This window comes from Perognathus longimembris, chromosome 6, assembly GCF_023159225.1.
Source record: "Perognathus longimembris pacificus isolate PPM17 chromosome 6, ASM2315922v1, whole genome shotgun sequence".
NCBI classification, from domain to species: domain Eukaryota; kingdom Metazoa; phylum Chordata; class Mammalia; order Rodentia; family Heteromyidae; genus Perognathus; species Perognathus longimembris.
The window spans coordinates 74,234,208-74,253,116 of record NC_063166.1 but is presented as its reverse complement, the minus strand read 5'-3'; the positions used below and the strand labels follow the sequence as shown (position 1 = coordinate 74,253,116).

Below are 18,909 nucleotides of genomic sequence, written 5' to 3'. Positions count from 1 at the left end.
TGTAGAGTCTTTGCAGCTTGACTTCACTCACCAAGAAATATGTATTTGCTTCTCTATGACTTTTCAAGACTGAAAACACAATATTTGGTGTGTGCTGGTACTAGATCTTGAACTCTGGGCCTGAGAGCTTTTCCTCAGCTTCTTCAGGCAAGGCTGGTGCTCTACCACTTGAGACAGAACTCTACTGTTGGCTTTTTGGTGGTTAGCTGGAGATGAGTCTCATAGGCTTTCCTGTCCAGGCTGTCTTCAAACCACGATTCTCGGATCTCAGCCACCTGAGTAGCTAGGATTACACGTTTGAGCTACCAGATGACAGCTTAATTTATTTTAATCCTCGAATTATATCCCATTATATAAAAGAATAAATAATAATCTGTTAATTAACCTATTAGAGGATATCTTGAGGTTACTTCTATGTTTATGCAAGTGTGAATAAGGCTGACCTGGACGTGCATATACAGGTTTTTATGGGAACTTAAAATTTCAGTACATTTGAGTAAGTACTGGAGTATAAGGACTGGATCCCGTGAGAGTATGTTTAGCTTTGTAAGAAACTGTCTTCCTGAGAGTAGGGATAGCATTTTGCATTTTGACCAGCAATGAATGAGAGTTTCTGTTGTTCCACATCCTCATTGGCATTTGGATTTTGGCCATTCCAATGTGTCTCTCTAATTACTTATTTACGCATTGGTAGCACTGCAGTTTGAACACAGGGCTTTGCACATATTCATACCAATCCTTTTTGCTTTAATGATTGTTCTTAAAAGAGTCTCATTTCTCCCTACCCTCGCTGGCCTGGACTTCAATCATCCCATTTACATATCTTGAGGATGACAGGTATGTGCCACTACACCCAGCTTTATATTGGTTGGAACATTTTCTTTCTCAGTCTAGCCTTGAACTGAGGTCCTCCTGAGTTAGCCTCTCGTGTATCTGGCATGACAGCCAACTTCATTGTCATTTTGGTGTGAAATTCCCCAATGAAGCAAGTTGTTGCACATCTCTTCATACGCTTATTTGTCACCTGCATTTCTCCTTATGTCTGTCGGATCCTTTGCACATTTAAAAAAAAAACTGCTTTTTTTTTTTTTTTTGGCCAGTCCTGGGCCTTGGACTCAGGGCCTGAGCACCTTCCCTGGCTTCTTTTTGCTCAAGGCTAGCACTCTGCCACTTGAGCCACAGCGCCGCTTCTGGCCGTTTTCTGTATATGTGGTGCTGGGGAATGGAACCCAGGGCCTCATGTATACGAGGCAAGCACTCTTGCCACTAGGCCATATCCCCAGCCCCCGCTTTCTTATTTTTTGAGTTTAAAGAATTATTTGTATATTTTGGATACATGATGTCATTGATCAGATATGGGCTTGGCAAATATTTTCTCTTACTTTGTTACCTATCTTTTCATGGTTTCTTAATAATTGCTCATCATATCTTCCTTTTTTTAAAAAAAAAAAGAAAAAAAGCAATCCTTTCTCTACTCTGAGAGTGAGCTAGAATTGGCTCCATTTTGCTAAGGAAACCAAGGTGAAGAGAGATCCGTTGACTTGCTTCATGACCGAGCTAAACTTTGGACCCAGGCTTGAGCCATCTCTCCACACCTACATGACACATTACAAGTAGGTCCTCCTTGCGGGACACGGGGGGCTCATGCCTGAAATCCTACTCAGGATGCTGAGATCTGAGGATCCCACATTGAAGCTAGCTTGTGAAGGAAAGTCTGTGAGAGTCATTGCTAATTAGCCAGCTAGAATCTCTATTTTAATTTATTTTATCTTATTTTATTTTATTTAGCTCTAATTAATCTCTAATTAAAACACCAGACATGGCTGTAGCTCAAGGGCAGAAAAACTAAGGGACAGTTCTTAGGCCCTGAGTTTGAAGCCTTAGTATTGGCGCGCACATCACACACACACACACACACACACACACACACACACACACACACACACACACACACACACACATAGTGCGTCCTCCTTGCCACTGGTCAGTCCATGTGAGAATTAAGTTTGCTTTTCTTATACTACAACACTCTTCTACCAGCCTAGAGAAGAGAGACAATATTCAGATGCCCTTCAGAACCCAGCATGGCCACTGACATTTTAGTCTCTTAATATTGTGTGGAGCCAGGAATCTGAGATCTGGGGATCATGGTTTAAAGCCAGCTGGAGCAGGAAAGTCTGTGAGACTCTTATCTCTAACCACCGGAAAACCAAAAGTGGTGCTGTGGTTCAAAGTGGTAGAGTTTGAGAGAAAAAGTTCAAAGACAGCACGCAGGCCTTGAGTTCAAGTTCCACAACCAACAAAAAAATTAATAGTTAAAAAATTATGTAGAAAGCCTATTGCTGTCCCCTGACATTCAGTGCTCCCAGGACAGGGGCCTCTCTGTAGGTCTCCCAGTGTGCCTGCTCTCTATTCACCATTGTTTTTACTGTTCCCTCTAAGGAAGACACTTCCTCCTTGTCCAGTGGCCTGGCCTACTCCCTTTGGGTGGCTCTTTCATATAACTCTACCAAGAAAAAAACAAACCCAATAAAACTGTGTCCCCCACTTTCTAAACCTAGATGCTTCACTTCTGTGCATAGTCCTACTACACTGACAAAATCATAGCCCCTTCAGTGAGCCTGGCACACAGTAGGTGTTCAGTAAATGTGTTCTTAATAAATGAGCGAAGAAGAGACATTAGCAGACCCCATCATCTAGTGGTTAGAGTCGCTTTCATTTGAAGGAAGAAGTAAGTTCATCTCTGTTTTATTTTTCACAGCTCTTGCTTTCAGATTTAAATTTTTTGATATATATATATATATATATATATATATATATTATAAACCTCAACATTTTAAACCAGAACTTCTGTTTCCAGTGCTATGGACCCCAGGGGCAGACATTATTCAATAAATGAAGGAGATTTTGGATCAATAAGTCATTAGTGAAACCATTACATGAAAAGATAATATGGTATTTCTCCTTGTTTAAGGCTTACAGTTTCTCTATCTGCTGGCGACAGAGCTTGGCATTCCAAGTCAGGCGCCAGGCCCACTGGATGGCTGAGCCCTGGAAAGCCCTCCCTCTCTGGGGCTAGAGAAGGAAGGGAGCTGGGAGCCACCCATTTGCACACACAGTGAAGTTCTACCTGTGAGATGGTCCAGGTCCCAGGACAGAGCAGGGCAGGAGCTCAAGGTCAGAGAGGCCTAATTGAATAGCTGTGTAAACTAGGACAATTTGCTTAACCTCTCTGAGCTCTTGCTTCTTTATTCACAAAATGTAAAAACTCTGAATAAGCACCGCATTGTTCTGATATTATGACAAGCTGTAGACATGGTTTGAGGAGCAAGTGATTTAAGTGCCTCCTATGAAGTTCAGTAATAGCTTAAAAATCAAACTCCTCTCCAGGGACTGTTGGCTCACACCCAGAATCCTAGCTACTCGGGAGGCCGAGATCTGAGAGTCATGATTCTAAGCCAGCCAGGGCAGGGAAGTCTATGACATTCTTATCTCAAATTGTCTACCAAAAATTGGAAATAGAGTGGTAGCTGAAGTAGCTCAAGTGGTAGAGCACTAGCCTTAAGCACAAAAGCTCATGGACAGTGCTCTCCAAGCCCCAGGAAAAAATATCAAATTCCTTTCCCAACTCATATCCTGTTTCTCTATCCCTCATTCACCCAAAGCTATCCCCAACTTCCTCCTTCCCCATGGAGAGTGAGAATAGAGGTGAGTTTGGTTGGTATCAGCACCGTGCCTACCACATGACAGGTACTCAGTGGCTAATTCTGAACGAACTGACTAACAGATACGGGATTGTGTCTTCCAGTCCTGGGCCTACTGGTCCCTAGCTTGCCTCTCCTACCAGACTCTGCATTGTGGAGCGCTGGTCTCTGAAGGGCGCCTGCTCCTTGTCTCTGACTCTCTCTGGAGAGGCCCATAGTGGCTCCAGTTCCAGCCAAGTGTCCCTAGCTCCTGAGTTCTGGGAGCCCCAGCAACTCTCTGTGTCCCTTCACCCCTGGGGAGTCAGTGCCTCCTTGCTTATCTCTAAGTTATCTCGTCATCTGACTCTGCCCATTTCCCTGCATCGCCTGACAACCACTTCTCTGTGGTTAATTCTCCCACCATGTGTGCTTGAGATGGTATCTGACATCCTGTACACGCCTGCTTTGAAAGCAGGAGTACCTGAACTCACAGCAGAGAGGACCCCATTCTTCTATGCCCTGCCATTTACTAGCCAGGAGCCTGGTCAGTTTCATCCATTGCAACAACAGACTAGCAGAACCCACTGGCCACTGCCATGGAGTCCTTGTGAGGATGCAATGAGAGCGTCCACTTACATATTCGCCAAGGACTCATAATGCTTGCCTGCCGTGTGGCAGGGGATAGAATAGGGACCAAGACAGATAATACCCCTGTTCTTAGGGAGTTCCACTTGCTTAGAAGCAATGCAGATGCTTAGGAACTGCAGGGTGTAGTCAAAATCTAAGGGGCAAAGCTGACTTGAACTCTTTCATCCCTGGGAGCTCTTAAGATGTCCAGAGCTCATCAGCCTGCTGGCTGTATCTTCCACCCTTGTATGGAAACAAGACTGACCAGGCGATGGATACAGTGACTGTATCATAGATGTACAACAATCCAAGTTGAAAAGGGCCTCTCTCTACTAGATCTAAACAAGCTGTTCTCTTTGCACATGCCTATTAACACATCAGGGCTCACTTTTAATTACTTGTAAGGGATTATCCTGATTCTTCTGCTGTGCCATTCTTGGTAGTTTGTATTTTCTGTTATTTGAGGGAAGCGTGATGTTGATTTAAATCTTAATCTATGCCTAGCTTGTGTTTCAAAAGGTATCTTCAGCAAGGAGATATTTAGTTATTGATGACCTCTTTTATTATGATTTAGCCAACCTCACTTTAATGGTGGTATTGATAATGATATGCTGCCAACAATCTGTTTACACCAATGCTCAGAGAGGCAGAAGAAAAGCAATTTGGGCACATGTGAAAAATAGGTAAACTTGCTGTTTGTAAGCAAGCATGAAAATGGAGCCTATTAGCTTAGGCTCAATGCTCTCTCCTACCCTCATGCATCTATATAGATCTCTTTTGCAGGGTCCTATGAAACTAATATTTTCATCTCTAAGTTAATAATGCAATTACTAAGAAAATGAATGGAGAAAAAGAAAGGAATAGATGGGGCAAATATGTTCAAAGTCCATTATTTATATGTATGAAAATGTCATGAGGAAATCCCTCACTATATACAATTTAATACATGTGCACTTCCCCTAAAAATAAACAGGTGGGTGATTCACTTGCTCAGATAAGGAACCACAAACCCAGAATCCACATGGAAAGCAGGAAAAAATTAAAAAAAAAAGAGGATGTGTCTTCAGGTTCATTTGAAGATTAGTAACCTCCCTGAACCTCAGCTTCCCCTTTGTAAATACCTGAGAGGTATGTGAAGGCTTCAGTGAGAGCGTGGTATGAGGCCCTGTGCAGTAGATCTGAAGGGTAGAATTGATGGCTCATGGCTCCCATTGTCTTACCCACCATGCCCTGCTTTCTGCTCTCTCTGCAGATGACCATTCCCGAGTGAGGCTTCTGGTGCTGGATGGAGATCCACATTCTGACTATATCAACGCCAACTACATTGATGTGAGTGTCTTCCTGGGGCTGGGCATCTGGAGTCTAGAGTTGTCTGTGCAGGCTCAAGGTCTGTGGCTGTCCTTGACCTGTCTCTTAGAGGACGGCCTTTGCAATGTATATCCAGAATAGTCTAGACCCAACCTGATTTGCATGGCCCAAGCTCACCATCACCTCAAGTTATATCCTTCTTCAGGCAGACTGGACTAACCTACTCTATAGAGCCCCAGGAAGATTGCTAGCCTTATTCATTCAGCCCATGAATTCATTTGCATATGTCTCTACTTAGCCTTTCATTTAAAGGTGCAGCCATTAAGGCAACAAAAAAATTGTAAGTGCCCACTGTATGCTGGATGCTATGTAGGAGAATTATAAAGCAAAAAAACAAAAACAAAAAAAAAAAAAAACCTGCCACAATCTCTACCCTCTAGAATCTCAGAAAGGAGATAAGCTGTGCACATCAATAATGCCGGGGCAAACTAGAAAGTGGTAAGTGTCACCGGTTCAGATAAAATGCTACAGGTATTCAGAAGTGGGAAAAATATCACTTCTTCCATCAGGAATGCAAAAGGTGATGTGAGCCAAAGCTTCAAGCACAAGCAGAATTTAAAATCAAAGAGAGGGAAGGTGGGCCTCTGGTTAGAGAGAGCCAGAGCCAAGATGGATGTGCTTAAAAGGAAGGACAAAACAGCTCCATTTGAAGGGGTGAAGACGTTATGGTGGAAAGAGTAGAAAATAAGGTCAGCGCTAGATTCCTGCTGGCTTAGCTGGCTAGACTAAGGAGACTGGACTTTATCTTGTTTTTAACATATTCTTTTCAAAAAAATTATCAATTTACTTTATATTGTTTTATTAATTTATAATTAAATTAAATATTAACATTATAAATGAATTAAAATCAAATAGAATGAATACTTAAATATAATTTACAATTATTTTACTAGATTTATTATATTAATTTAATTTATATTATTATAGAGGTGATATACAGAAGGGTTACATTTACATACATCAAGTAATAAGTACATTTCCTTTCGTACAGTATCATCTATTCATCATACTCTCTATTTTCTTTTTTTTAATTATGTATTTATTACCTGTAAGTAGTTCTACAGAGGAGTTAACATTCAATAGATCAGTCTATGATTATAATGTGTTTTGATCGATATGACCCCTTTTGTCATTCTCCCCCATCCCTCCCAACCCAGTCCATCTCCCCTTTCCTAGTTTCATGGGATATACATTGAATATTTTGACTGCATCCTCCCTCCCCTTCATCTCTTCAGTCATCCACTTCACTCCCTTGACCATCTCCCCACACTCACCTCAAGTACCAACTTCATTAGACTGTGAGTTGGTTCTTACACCATTGGAATTCTCTCCTGCACACACCACATGATGGCTAATACATTTGTGTGCATGTGCATACAACCTTGTATATGTTTACTTATATATTTATAAATTAGATCCAACTTGCACTTATGAGAGAAAATGTGTCCTTTGTCTCTCTGGGCCTGACTTATGTCACTCCACCTAATTTTTCCCAGGTTCATCCATTTCTTTGCAAATGGTGTAGTATCATTCTTCCTAGTGGATGAGTAAAATTCCATTGTGTATCTATACCACATTTTCATGATCCATCCATCCACTGGAGGGCATCTGGGCCTCAGCAGGAGCCAAGAAGGATATTCACAGAAGCGAGAGTTTTGAGGAAGAGAACATAGTCATTGTGACCAAGCGGACATTCCAGCATGTCTGATTCCAGCCAGGCTTCTCTGGACCTTGAAGAATGGCTCTGAGATTGGCCCTGGTCCTTCAGACTCCCAAATGTATTTATAGACAAACTATCAAGTGCAGTGACATGCTTTGTAAATTTTATCCTCCTCTTCCCTGAGCCAGATGATTCGTGCACTCAACAAATACAGAGTCTTGTGTGGGTCATTTGTTCATCTGCCCTCCGACCTGTTTCCTTGTTCTTCTCTGCTCTACTTCGCATTACTGGTAGCAGCATTTGTGTGCAGAGGAGTTTGTGTGTAGCCTGCAGGGAGAAAGAGAGGCTGGCTTCCTCAATGAGAGCAAATGGTAAGAGACCCGAGGAAGAGAGAAGTATATTCTTTTCTCACCCTCTTTCTTTGGTGGGCAGTTCAAGCCTGGCCATGTCATCCTGTCTACAGCTCTAGATTCCCTCATTTAGGCTCCCCATGGTTTCAGCTCCTTCCAGGAAGCCCCAGCTCCTAAGCCCTGCTATCTTCTTTGTCTCCCATTGTCTCACTAGCTCTAAGGAGGCCCTACTCATCATCTGACCCCTCCATCTCCTAGTGTAACCAACCCCCTGTATTGAATCCCCTCTGTTTGTAACACCTGTGGTGGCTTCTATTTTTCTGACTGAGACTGGAGCATCCATGAAAGCAAAGATGGAAAGTCTCTGCTTCCATACCCCTGTGGGGAGACCTCCCAAGGTGGTGATCAATTCTGAGTCACTTGCCTCCAAACAGAGCAAAGCACTCTGAGCACTCAATCAACCTCTTCTGTATGGATCTACTATTCATTTCACAAACACCAAGCAGACCCTCCCTCACTATAATGATGCTAGAAATAATAACCTTTCCAATCATGTCTTTGACTTAAAATAGACTCGGTCTGGTGAGAGAGTCCAATAGGAAAAAAATAGGAGAAGAGACCCTCGCAGAGCAAGTGTCCCATAGGTTAAAAACCTCAAGAGGGAGGGGCTGGGGATATAGCCTAGTGGCAAGAGTGCCTGCCTCGGATACATGAGGCCCTAGGTTCGATTCCCCAGCACCACATATACAGAAAACGGTCAGAAGCGGCGCTGTGGCTCAAGTGGCAGAGTGCTAGCCTTGAGCGGGAAGAAGCCAGGGACAGTGCTCAGGCCCTGAGTCCAAGGCCCAGGACTGGCAAAAAAAAAAAAAAAAAAAAAAAACTCAAGAGGGGAAGAAAGACTAGTGAAGGCTTCCTGGACCTTAATCCTGCCTTAGATGAAAAAAAGAGCCAGACAAAAAGGAAGGACTTACCGTGCCAGAGTAACCATCACTAGTACCTCAACCTCACAGAGTACCTGTCACTACCACCCATTTCTGGAGGAATAAACTGAGGTCCTCAAGGCTCAGTGACATTAAAGGAAGAAAAGCAGGAGTTTGAATCAGGAATCACTCTCCCACCACACACTGCTGTCTCTAGTAATGCCAGAGCACTGACAACAGCAGCAGGTTCTTGATGCATCCACCCCTGGGCTTTGTCAAGGCTTCTTGATGCCTTTTCTTGGTGGGTCTTATCACTTCCACTTTCTCCCATATTCTGGTTATAGTTGCTGAGATCTGGGGCTTGTAAAGCGTCTCCAAAGCCAGGTAGCTGGTCAGAGAAAGAATCCAGGTCCAAACCAGAGCTGAAGGACTCCCTGAGCAGCGCTCTTTATCTTTCCTCTCCATCTATCCCTGACATCCTGTAGGCACCATTCAGCGGGGACTTGGGCAGCGTAGCTGTACATGTTAGTTGAGGGTTGAATTTTTCTCTTTGCACTTGGATCTTATCTGTGTCTGGATGGATGCGACAGGCATCGGGGCCACAGCCTATTCAGGGTTTTGCATGCTGGCTGATCTATCTGGTGTTTGCCATCCAAATGGAACCCCTCTCCCCCCGGCCCCCAGCAAAAGCCACTGCCCTTGTCACTCCACCCACAATTGACTGACTTCTGCTGATTTTGTAAGGCAACAACTGAAATGGCTTTAAATGCGAGTGAATCTCTATACTAATACTAACCAGGTTTCCTGTGTCTACTGGGTTCTAGCATTGCAAGGCTTTTTGCAAACCTATAAAGACAGGAAAACAGGGATCAAGGTTAAGAGCATTGCCCAAAGTCACACAGCTAGACTTTAATTCTCTGCCCAGCTAGAACACACCACACCTCCTCCTTCTCTCTGTAAGAAGTAGATTGTGCCAGCATGCCAAATGCCCATGCCACACGCTGTCCTAATAGGCTGTGTCCGACCCTGGGCTGCATCAAGGGCTAACAAGACTACAGTCATGAATTTGATCCTAGTTGGGCCTGTTGAATGCAGGCCTTTCAAATGACTAGCTTTTTGTGATTATGAGTAAGTTACTTTTGCTGATCTTTGTAAAAAGGATTAATACCACAAGTAAATCATAACATGTCAGAGTACCTATCAGAGTACCAAAAATGGAATAGAGGCCCATTCAAAGGAGGTAACCAAGGAGAGTTTAATAAGCATGTGAATAGGATTGAAGGAAGTCAACAGCTGAAGTGTAATGTTTTGGGAGCTGCAAACAGTAAAGGACTCTCACTAGATCAAAGGATTAACTAGTGCAGGGCATTAGGAAGTAGATATTGCAAGAGGAAGGGGTGTGTATAAGAAGAGGGCTGTAGCTTGACAGAAAGGGAGACTAACTCATGCTGACTTGGCAGAGAAAGACCTAGAAGGACCTAGGCCCCAACCTCCTGCTAGCCTCTGAACTTCTGCTTGTGCTCCTGATTGGTCAGAAGAAGAAAGGTATGGGAAACCATGGTACAGTTCATAAGATCAGCCTCCCAAGCAGAGCGAGTATGGGGTGGGGGGGAAAGAGGGGAAAATCGAGAGACAAAAGTAGAAACTGAGCACAAGTACCTTCTTGCAGTGTTACCACTGTGGGGCAGGAAATAGAAGAGTCACATTCATTGTGAGCCTACTGGGTACTTCAGAAAAGCTAACTTAGGGCCTTCATGGAGATTCCTAGTCTCTCTCTCTCTCTCTCTCTCTCTCACACACACACACACACACACACACACACACACACACACACGCATACATGCACATGCACACACCTCTCTAGTCTTCCTTTGCATTGGTCTGCACACTGGCCAGATGCCTTCAAAGATTCTAACTGCTCAAGTTAGAATCCTTTCTCCACAATTGGATCTGGACAATTCATTAAAATGTCTCCATTTGGATAATGAGCTGGATGGGCCCAGCCCCGCTGGGACCTCTGGAGGCCACGATCTGCTGCTGTCTGAACCTTCAGCTGTCCAGTTTGTTTGCACACCCGAAAACGTATTGGCCACTTGAATCTGTTATAAATTACCAGCCTGGAAATAAATATCGTATCTAGGTCCCCGGTAAGTAACAGATGCAGGAGTACAGAGTGAGATAAATGCATTTTGGATGCAAACTTCTTTCCCATTGCTCACAGACAGATGGAGGCAGGCCCAGTGCTGGTTTGCAGGCAGGCTGCGTGCTGTGTAGGTGGGACTTAAATGAACTCAAAGTTCTTTTAAGGTTAGGAAGTTTGCAGTACGAGCTCTTGGCAAATCCCCAGAGGAGACCCAATTGAGCAGTACATTTCCTTTTATCTCCTTTGCTGAAGAGTCTCGTGGTGGGAATCGTTTCTCTTCAGGGAGTGTGTGGGTTTCCAGAGGCCAGGGAGGGTGTCTTTGCTCAGCTAGTGCATGGGGACAGTCACCCAGCTGGAATGTTTTCAGTATGTTTCTATCAAGGCTGAAAGGCCAGGAAAACCTCTTAGTGCTGGCAACATAGTCATGAACAAGATGGACATGAGCAAGTTGGGTAAGTCTGCCTTGATGGAGCTCTCACTTAACTGGGAGAGACAGACAAGTCTCATACTATGCTGCTGGACAACTGGGTAGCTCACGCCTGTAATCCTAGCTACTCAGAAGGCTGAGAGCTGAGGATCATGGTTCAAAACCAGCCCAGGCAAGAAAGTCCGTGAAACTCTTATCTCCAGTTAATCAGCAAAAAGCTTGAAGTGGAGGTGTGGCTTCAATGGTAGAGGACCGACATTGAGTGAAAAAGCTAAGGGACAATGACTTGGCCCTGAGTTCAAGTCCTGGTAGGGACTTGAAGGGTAGAGAAGCAGATAGTGTGGACAGAAAAGGACTGTCTGGGGCAATGACTGGCCACACCACAGAAGGCTGAAGGGACAGAGCTAGGGAGCGAGCAAGGTAGTCCTTTACCTGGGGAAAGACGTGGCCACCACCGGGAATGGCCAATACTGAGGCCCTGTAACAACACTCAGCCTCATCTCCTCCTGCCCCAAGGCTCCTGAGCACCAGTGACAGCAGTAGTGGGAAGGCAGAATCCAGACTGCTGAAGACCTGGACCAGAATGGCAAGGGAGAGCAAGAGCCTCAAACTTGGCTTCATTAAGAAGCCAATTAGGGCTGGGGATATAGCCTAGTGGCAAGAGTGCCTGCCTCGGATACACGAGGCCCTAGGTTCGATTCCCCAGCACCACATATACAGAAAACGGCCAGAAGCGGCGCTGTGGCTCAAGTGGCAGAGTGCTAGCCTTGAGCGGGAAGAAGCCAGGGACAGTGCTCAGGCCCAGAGTCCAAGGCCCAGGACTAGCCAAAAAAAAAAAAAAAAAAAAAAGAAGCCAATTAAACCAGCACCTCCTCAGAGAACATCCCTCGGGCCTTCATGGCTGAGTCAATTCCTGTGGGTGTTGCCCAGCGCCCCGCATCTTCCCATTTAACGCCTCTTACCCCAGTTCATTGATGTGTGCAAACTGCTCTAAAGCAGGGCCCACCTCTATCTGCTCCACTTTTGTGTTTCAGATGTTGTATACTCAATAGTAGGCTCTCCTTGACCCTCGTTCATTGACTATTAAACCGCTGAGCCAATAAAGGAAAGCACAGAATGATCCTCAACCATCTTACCTCACAATTTAGATGTGAATTTCTTCCCCAGAATATCATCTTGTGTGTGTGTGTGTGTGTGTGTGTGTGTGTGTGTGTGTGTGTGTGTCACGGGGCAGGGGGGGTGGAATAGTTGGGTTTGAACTCAGAGCTCGAGGCTTTATACTTGCTAATCAGATGCTCCACCACTTGAGCTATACCTCCAACCCTTTTTGCTTTAGTTATTTTTCAAATAGGGTCTTACACTTTTGCCCAGGTTATTTAGCCTTGGACCAATCAATACTCACCATCTGCCGCCAGATCTGACCCCTAAAAGCTAACTTTCAAGAAACCAGAATCTTCTAACATAGTTTTCTTCAGGATCTTTGGTCTTATAGCCCATGCTCTAAGGGGGTACTGCAACATAACCTCAAAAACATAGGTATAACCCCTTCTATAAGTAAAGATAATAAAAATGAAATAGTATAATGTAATTAATTTCAAAATCCCACCTATGCATGCATAGATGTATTTCATCAACCAGTCTTTACTGAAAACTCTGCCTTGCTCTGGATCGCCCAGGTATAAAATGAACAAAATCCCCTCAGGGTGACACATGCCACTGTGTTCCCTAAACACACACGAGGGCGCCAGGAGGAAGGACTTAGCTCTGTACCACACAAGTTCTTGTATCTGAAGACCAAGGTGTGGGGCCGGAGCACAGGGTGCATGGCATTGTGGGAGCAGATGGTGAAGGACAGTTGGAAGTGAGACTGCAGCTGAGGAGGTGAGGCTGGAGACAGGTGGTGCGCTCCAAGCTGAGGCTTCTGGGTAGTTGATCTGGCAGTGTTGGGTGCTGAGAGTTGCTCTAGAGAATGGCCAACATTTGGAGGGAACCTACTGGCTATTTATGGAGCAAATGAGAAACAAAGATAAAGGAATGTACAGGGAGCTCATGTACTAGTCTTTGGAGACTAGCAAACTTGAAACAAATCATCTACCTTGATGGGACAAAAACCCGGTGACAACATTTAAGATCAGTGATCCATCCATCTTCTAAATACCAATTGCATGTAGTGCTCTGTACTAACTACAGATCTGTTAGTCTCTCCAATGTAAGCCTTTACTCAGTGAGATACACTACCTTTCTGTAGTAAGAAATGGGACAAAAGCGAGGATCACTCACCACCTCTTTCCTAAAGGATTTAAACTTATGGGTCACTGGAGTAATCCCACAGCAGAGACCAGATGGGTTTATAGGAGCTCTCTGAAATGCACCCATCAGAAACTGGTCTATTAAATCAGCAAATAGTTTATAAGTCTGCAAGTTCACCCCTCCATAGGCTACTCTGTGCAGCCAGAACTTTAATTGCAAGCCCAAGTGTGCTGGCAGAAAGGAGCAGTGTAGCATCCTTCCCATTTTCTTTTTCTAATTGTTACTAAGGCAAGAAGTCAACAATAGAATTGTTTTCTTCTGTTCTCTTCTCTGGCTGTCCCATGGGGCCTTGTAGAGCATTTTGCCTGTAATTAGGCTTCAGGAGAGACTTCGTGGTGGTTCATATCCCCCATAAAACTGAAAACTCCTCCTTTCTTTTGGGGCACAAGATCGTAAAGGATGCCCACCCTTAATTTTTTGCTCCCAGTGCTACTGGCTACAAGCCAAACCAAAATGGGTGCCTCACAAGGAACCACAAAGAATAGTTAACATCTAGTGTCTTACTAAGCACTTTGTATGCATCAGCTTATTTAATCTTCGCCGTTTCTCTGGGAAATGGCTCCTACTATTCCCATTTCACTATGAGGAAAACATATTTATTAATCTTGTGCTGTTTCAACTGGAGCCTCTTCCATTATCATTTTTTTTCTCCTGTTATCTAGGGGTACCATCGACCCCGGCACTACATCGCCACCCAAGGTAAGAGGCCTCCATCGACCTGGTGCCTCACAGGGACTGCAAGGGTGCCAGGCAAGAGGGGTTTCTGGGAAATCGTGGCAAGCTCTGTTGTCCTCTCCTCCAATGCCCATTATACCAGCACTGACTTGTAAATGAAGGACCTCAGCCCTTCTCTGGAGAAGAGAGCGTTGCATTAGCAAAGAAACCCAATCAGAGCAGAGCTAGATAATCCCTAGAGGCCCTTGTAAGGAAAAGATATAAGGTAAGCTCTAGGGAGGAGAGCAGAAGGAACTATTTGTCCACCAGGACATGTCACTAAGGGGAGAGGCTAGAAGCATGGGCCTCTAGCAGGTGCCACCATCAGGGCTGGAGCTGAAGGCCCTTTGTTGTCTCAGTGTGCATGCCTGCCAGAGAGCTATATAGCCAGCAGCCCTTAGAAGCCTATTTAGCAATATGTTACCAGAGGGATGATTAGACCTAGCTGGGCGCTGGTGGCTCACACCTGTAATCCCAGCTACTCCAGAGACTGAGATCAGAAGATTGTGATTCAAAGCCAGCCTGGACAGGAAAGTCCATGAGACTATTACCTCCAGAAAACCACAAGTGGCACTGTGGCTCAAAGTGGTAGAGCACTAGCCTTAAGGAAAAAGACTTAAGGACATTGCCCAGGCCCTGAGTTAAATCCCCACAACCGATCCCCCCCCCCCACACACACACATACACAAAAAATCAATCACAGGCCCTGAGTTCAATCCCCACAACCAACCAAAAAAAATCACACCTTTCAAATCCTTCTGGGAAAAAATGTGGGGGGAGAGAGTGGCAGAAGGACAATTACATATTTAAAAAATCATTTTACAGTATTATCTTTGCTAGAATACATAGCAAAAAATCCTAAATACTTGATAATGGAAAATTTGGCTAGAAAATTCTGCATCTATATTAAAAAAAAAACACTTGAAGAGAACTTTTAAGGGCACCAAAATGCTTATGATAGATATACTTATTGCAGTAAATACATACATATACGAATAAACACAGAAAAGTAGCATTCAAACTTTTATATCAAATACATGAATTACTTTTGTAATTTTAAAAAATGATGAAGACCCAAGACATTCAAAGAGTAATTTCCTAGGAAATTGCTCTGGACTGTCAGATCCTATCTTCTACTCCTTGACTATATTTTTTCCCTTACCCTTAAAAAAAAATCTTTTATTTTCTGTTCAGGCTGACGATAAATGCCTCCAGCATTTGGCAAGTGTAAAATTGTGCATCTTCTGCTCTTACCCTCAGCAACAGCACCCTCCCCACCCTAGTGCCTTCCTGTTTCTCATTGCAAATCCTATAGCCTATTTTTTTTTAAATAAAACTCCCTAGGACACAGCCCCCAACAGTACAAATACTGTGATAGGGCAGGGGGAATGCAGTCTGAGAAGCTGCTGTACCTTGCCGTCTCTAACCACACCACCTTCTCTGTTGACAGGCCCCATGCAGGAGACAGTGAAAGACTTTTGGAGAATGATCTGGCAAGAGAACTCGGCCAGCATCGTCATGGTCACAAACCTCGTGGAGGTGGGCAGGGTAAGGCTCTCCTGCAGTCGCCTGGGCAGAGGGTGTTGAGGAGGTACCCCAGGGTGCGTCTGTGCCCTGCGTTGTCCTAAGCCTCCTAGTCAGGATTCTCCCAGCAGCCTCCGGGAGAGACAGCATCCCTCCCAGGTCACATTCCAGCCCAGTCCTTCCCTTTCTCATCCCCATCCTTCTCTCTGCTGCCCACCCCCCTCGTCTCACTCTGTTGATGACATCACTTCCTCTCTTTTGAGGAAATTAAAGCATCAGCCATGACCTCCTTCAGCATCTCATCACAAAGCTGCATCCTAATTGTGTCTACAACTAACTTCTCCTTCTTCCCATCTGTTGTCAAATTCGACCATAAGAAGTTGCTGTTCTGTGGTTTCTGCAGACCCTCGATGGCTAGCAGTCATTTCTTAGGGCTGAGCCCAACACGACAGAAACTAAGCCTTGGCCTTTTCAAATGTGAACCTTCCACTTTGAACCTCGGCTTCTTGCTCAGGGTTTTTTCTCATTGGAAAACAAATCTCTTCCTCATGGCTTAGGTTATCCCTCCCTCAGCCTACAGATAGGCTCAATATCTTCTACCTTAAAATTAAAAAAGAAAATCAAGATGGGCAAGCCCCAACTTTAAAAATGCCTCTCACCACAGCTCTGTTTCTTTCCTCTGTTCTCTGCCCCCTAATCCTGGGGAGCTCCTCCTGCCATTCCATCTGGAACAGTACTGTCACAACCACTCACATCCTTCATGTGGACAAACCCACTTGCCACTCCTTTCTTCTCATCTTTCTCTGCCTCTCAGCAGCCTCTGACTCTTCGCTATTCACTCCTCCTTCTCTGACCTCAAAACCTCGCTGTTCTTTAGAGCTCAGGCCTTGGTCTCCCTCTCTACTTCTATTTAGCCTCTGCTCTAGGCTATCCTTAACTAGAGCTTAGAAGTAAGATGATTATTCCCAGCTTGCTTCTGCCGACTTGGTTAACTGTGCCTGGTGGGCGGGTTGAGCTACATAGCTTCACATCAGAACTCAGTGGGCCTCCTTGCCCAGGAAAATAAACTCACTAAAGAGTGGGCAGGTAAGTGTTTATCTTGACAAGAATGGAATAATCCATTTTTTAAAAAACCAACAACAAAGCACTTTGTCCACATTCATGGGAAGGGGAAATGAGGCTGTCGAAATGTATTTAAAAGGTGTGGACAGCTCACAACCTAATGGGAAATTAAGGCCTGGTGAGGTTTTATCCTTGCGTTCACCCTTATCTGGCTTGTTCCCCAGTTTTACAGATGAGGATCCAGACCTTCCCTGCCCTCCAGGGGTGAATCATTGCCCTGAAAGAAACCAACATTGAGAACCTAACGTTCAGTCCATCCAAATTCTTTGCCATGGACTTAGGCCCAGGCTATAGCTACTGTAGACACCAAGGCTGCCCTAGGTTTCAGGCATTCAAAGACAAATCCAGGCTGGCCCCAACACATTCCTTATCGGAAATATCTGCCCCTCAATGGGTAGATCTTGAGTCTACATTGGACTTAAGGGAAAAAGAAGTCTGCAAATAGCACTCCTGTTTATGGGAGCTGCTGTGCCAAACACTTGTATTCATTGAATGTGTCTTACAATAATGTACAAGACAGCATTCCTGGCTGTTATTCAGCCTCAGTTTGCATGCTATCCCTGACCCTTAGCAAAGTTTCCTCTGTACGACTTTCTTAGCTTCCCAAGGCTCAGATCCTCATCTGTAAAATGGCGATGGTAAATAATATCTGCAGTTATGGCAACAATTCAGTACTCGAACTAACCAAGTAGCACTGAGTTATTGGCGTTAGATAACGTTGTGTTGTCTTTCATTAAGAGGCAGAGGGTCAGGGAAGTTTCAGCCATTTCTGGAAGTTATTCAGCTACTGAGTGTGACAACACCGAGAAATGAATCGATTTGCCTCTACACCCTGTTGCCCCTGTATCAGTGTTTCCCTAAGTGGGTTCCAATGGATGCTAGTCTGCAGGATGCTCAGTGAGAAGAGGGTTCCATGGTTAAATACGTTTGGGAAATGCTGGGTCCTCAGTCCCTTTTGGAGAGTCCTAAGACACAGCATCAACAGATTCGAGGATCTCAGCAGCCCTGTAGCAAAGCAGCCTGTTTAACTTTGTTGAATCGGCATTTCCCAAACTCATTTGACCACAAAACCTTTTGTGTTTGTTTGTTTGTTTTTGTTTTTATTTGTTTTGTTTTTGTTTTGTTTTGTTTTTACCTAATACCTATTAGCACCCAGCGGAACACACTGTGGGAAATGCCACGCTAAGCCGTGCGGCGTCCCCCGGAATGGTAATCATGCTTTTGTTCTTTTAAGGGGAAAACTGAAATCTCCTTTTCCTCAGTGAAGTGTGACTCAGAGTTGAGTGTGGGATAGCTTGTCTGTAGTTCCGGTGCCCACTGTGTCAGGGCAGAGAACAATTGTGACTCTTCCCATTGAACCTAGAATGTTCCAGCCTTTCCCCCAATGAAGAGCCTTTCTCCTACCCATCCCCAAGTACCACCTCTGAATAAAGACCCTTTCCTGACCACGTCTGCTTCCACCTCCTTGCTGTTTCCCCACCCTTTATTCTCATCTTTGCTCAGCTGATAAAACTCAGCTGCTCCTCCCTGATGACAGCCAAAAGTACAAAGCTGACCTTGAACTCCTCACCAAACCCTGAGTGTGATAGTTTCCATCCGCAAAGTGAGGCTACCCATGCCCACTTGTCTCACCTAGTTCCGTCTGATCATAGTGCCATAATGCGTTGGGAAACCACAAGGAGCTTGGCACAAAGAAGGTGCAACTATTATTTCTCATGGCCCCAATTCCTCTGGAAGTGAACTTGGCCCTGTGCACTTTGATGAGCCCTGGCCAGCTGAGCACCCCATGGATGGGAATGCCACCAAAGTCTCCCCCGGGGTTATTTAAATGGGAAAGCCAGAGGAGATGTCTCTACCACCTGCTCATGCACCCTCCTTGTCTCTGTCCTTCCCCTGTCTCTCACTTGGCCACAGGTGAAGTGTGTCCGATACTGGCCAGATGACACAGAAATCTACGGAGACATTAAAGTCACCCTGATCGAGACAGAGCCCCTGGCAGAATACGTCATCCGCACCTTCACTGTCCAGAAGGTAAGCTACCCTCGGCAGTTGGCAGCCTGT

General features: G+C 44.8%; 1 protein-coding gene across 1 annotated transcript in view; it reads left to right on the top strand.

The window, feature by feature from the left end:
• The window catches only part of Ptprt (protein tyrosine phosphatase receptor type T), a 688,872-nt gene that overhangs the window by 634,358 nt on the left and 35,605 nt on the right, over positions 1–18,909 (top strand). Inside the window, exons 20-24 of the mRNA XM_048349408.1 lie at positions 5,563–5,639; positions 14,151–14,187; positions 15,653–15,750; positions 17,998–18,057; positions 18,763–18,879. Of these exons, the coding sequence (XP_048205365.1) occupies positions 5,563–5,639; positions 14,151–14,187; positions 15,653–15,750; positions 17,998–18,057; positions 18,763–18,879 (389 nt within the window). The remainder of the gene's footprint in view (positions 1–5,562; positions 5,640–14,150; positions 14,188–15,652; positions 15,751–17,997; positions 18,058–18,762; positions 18,880–18,909) is intronic.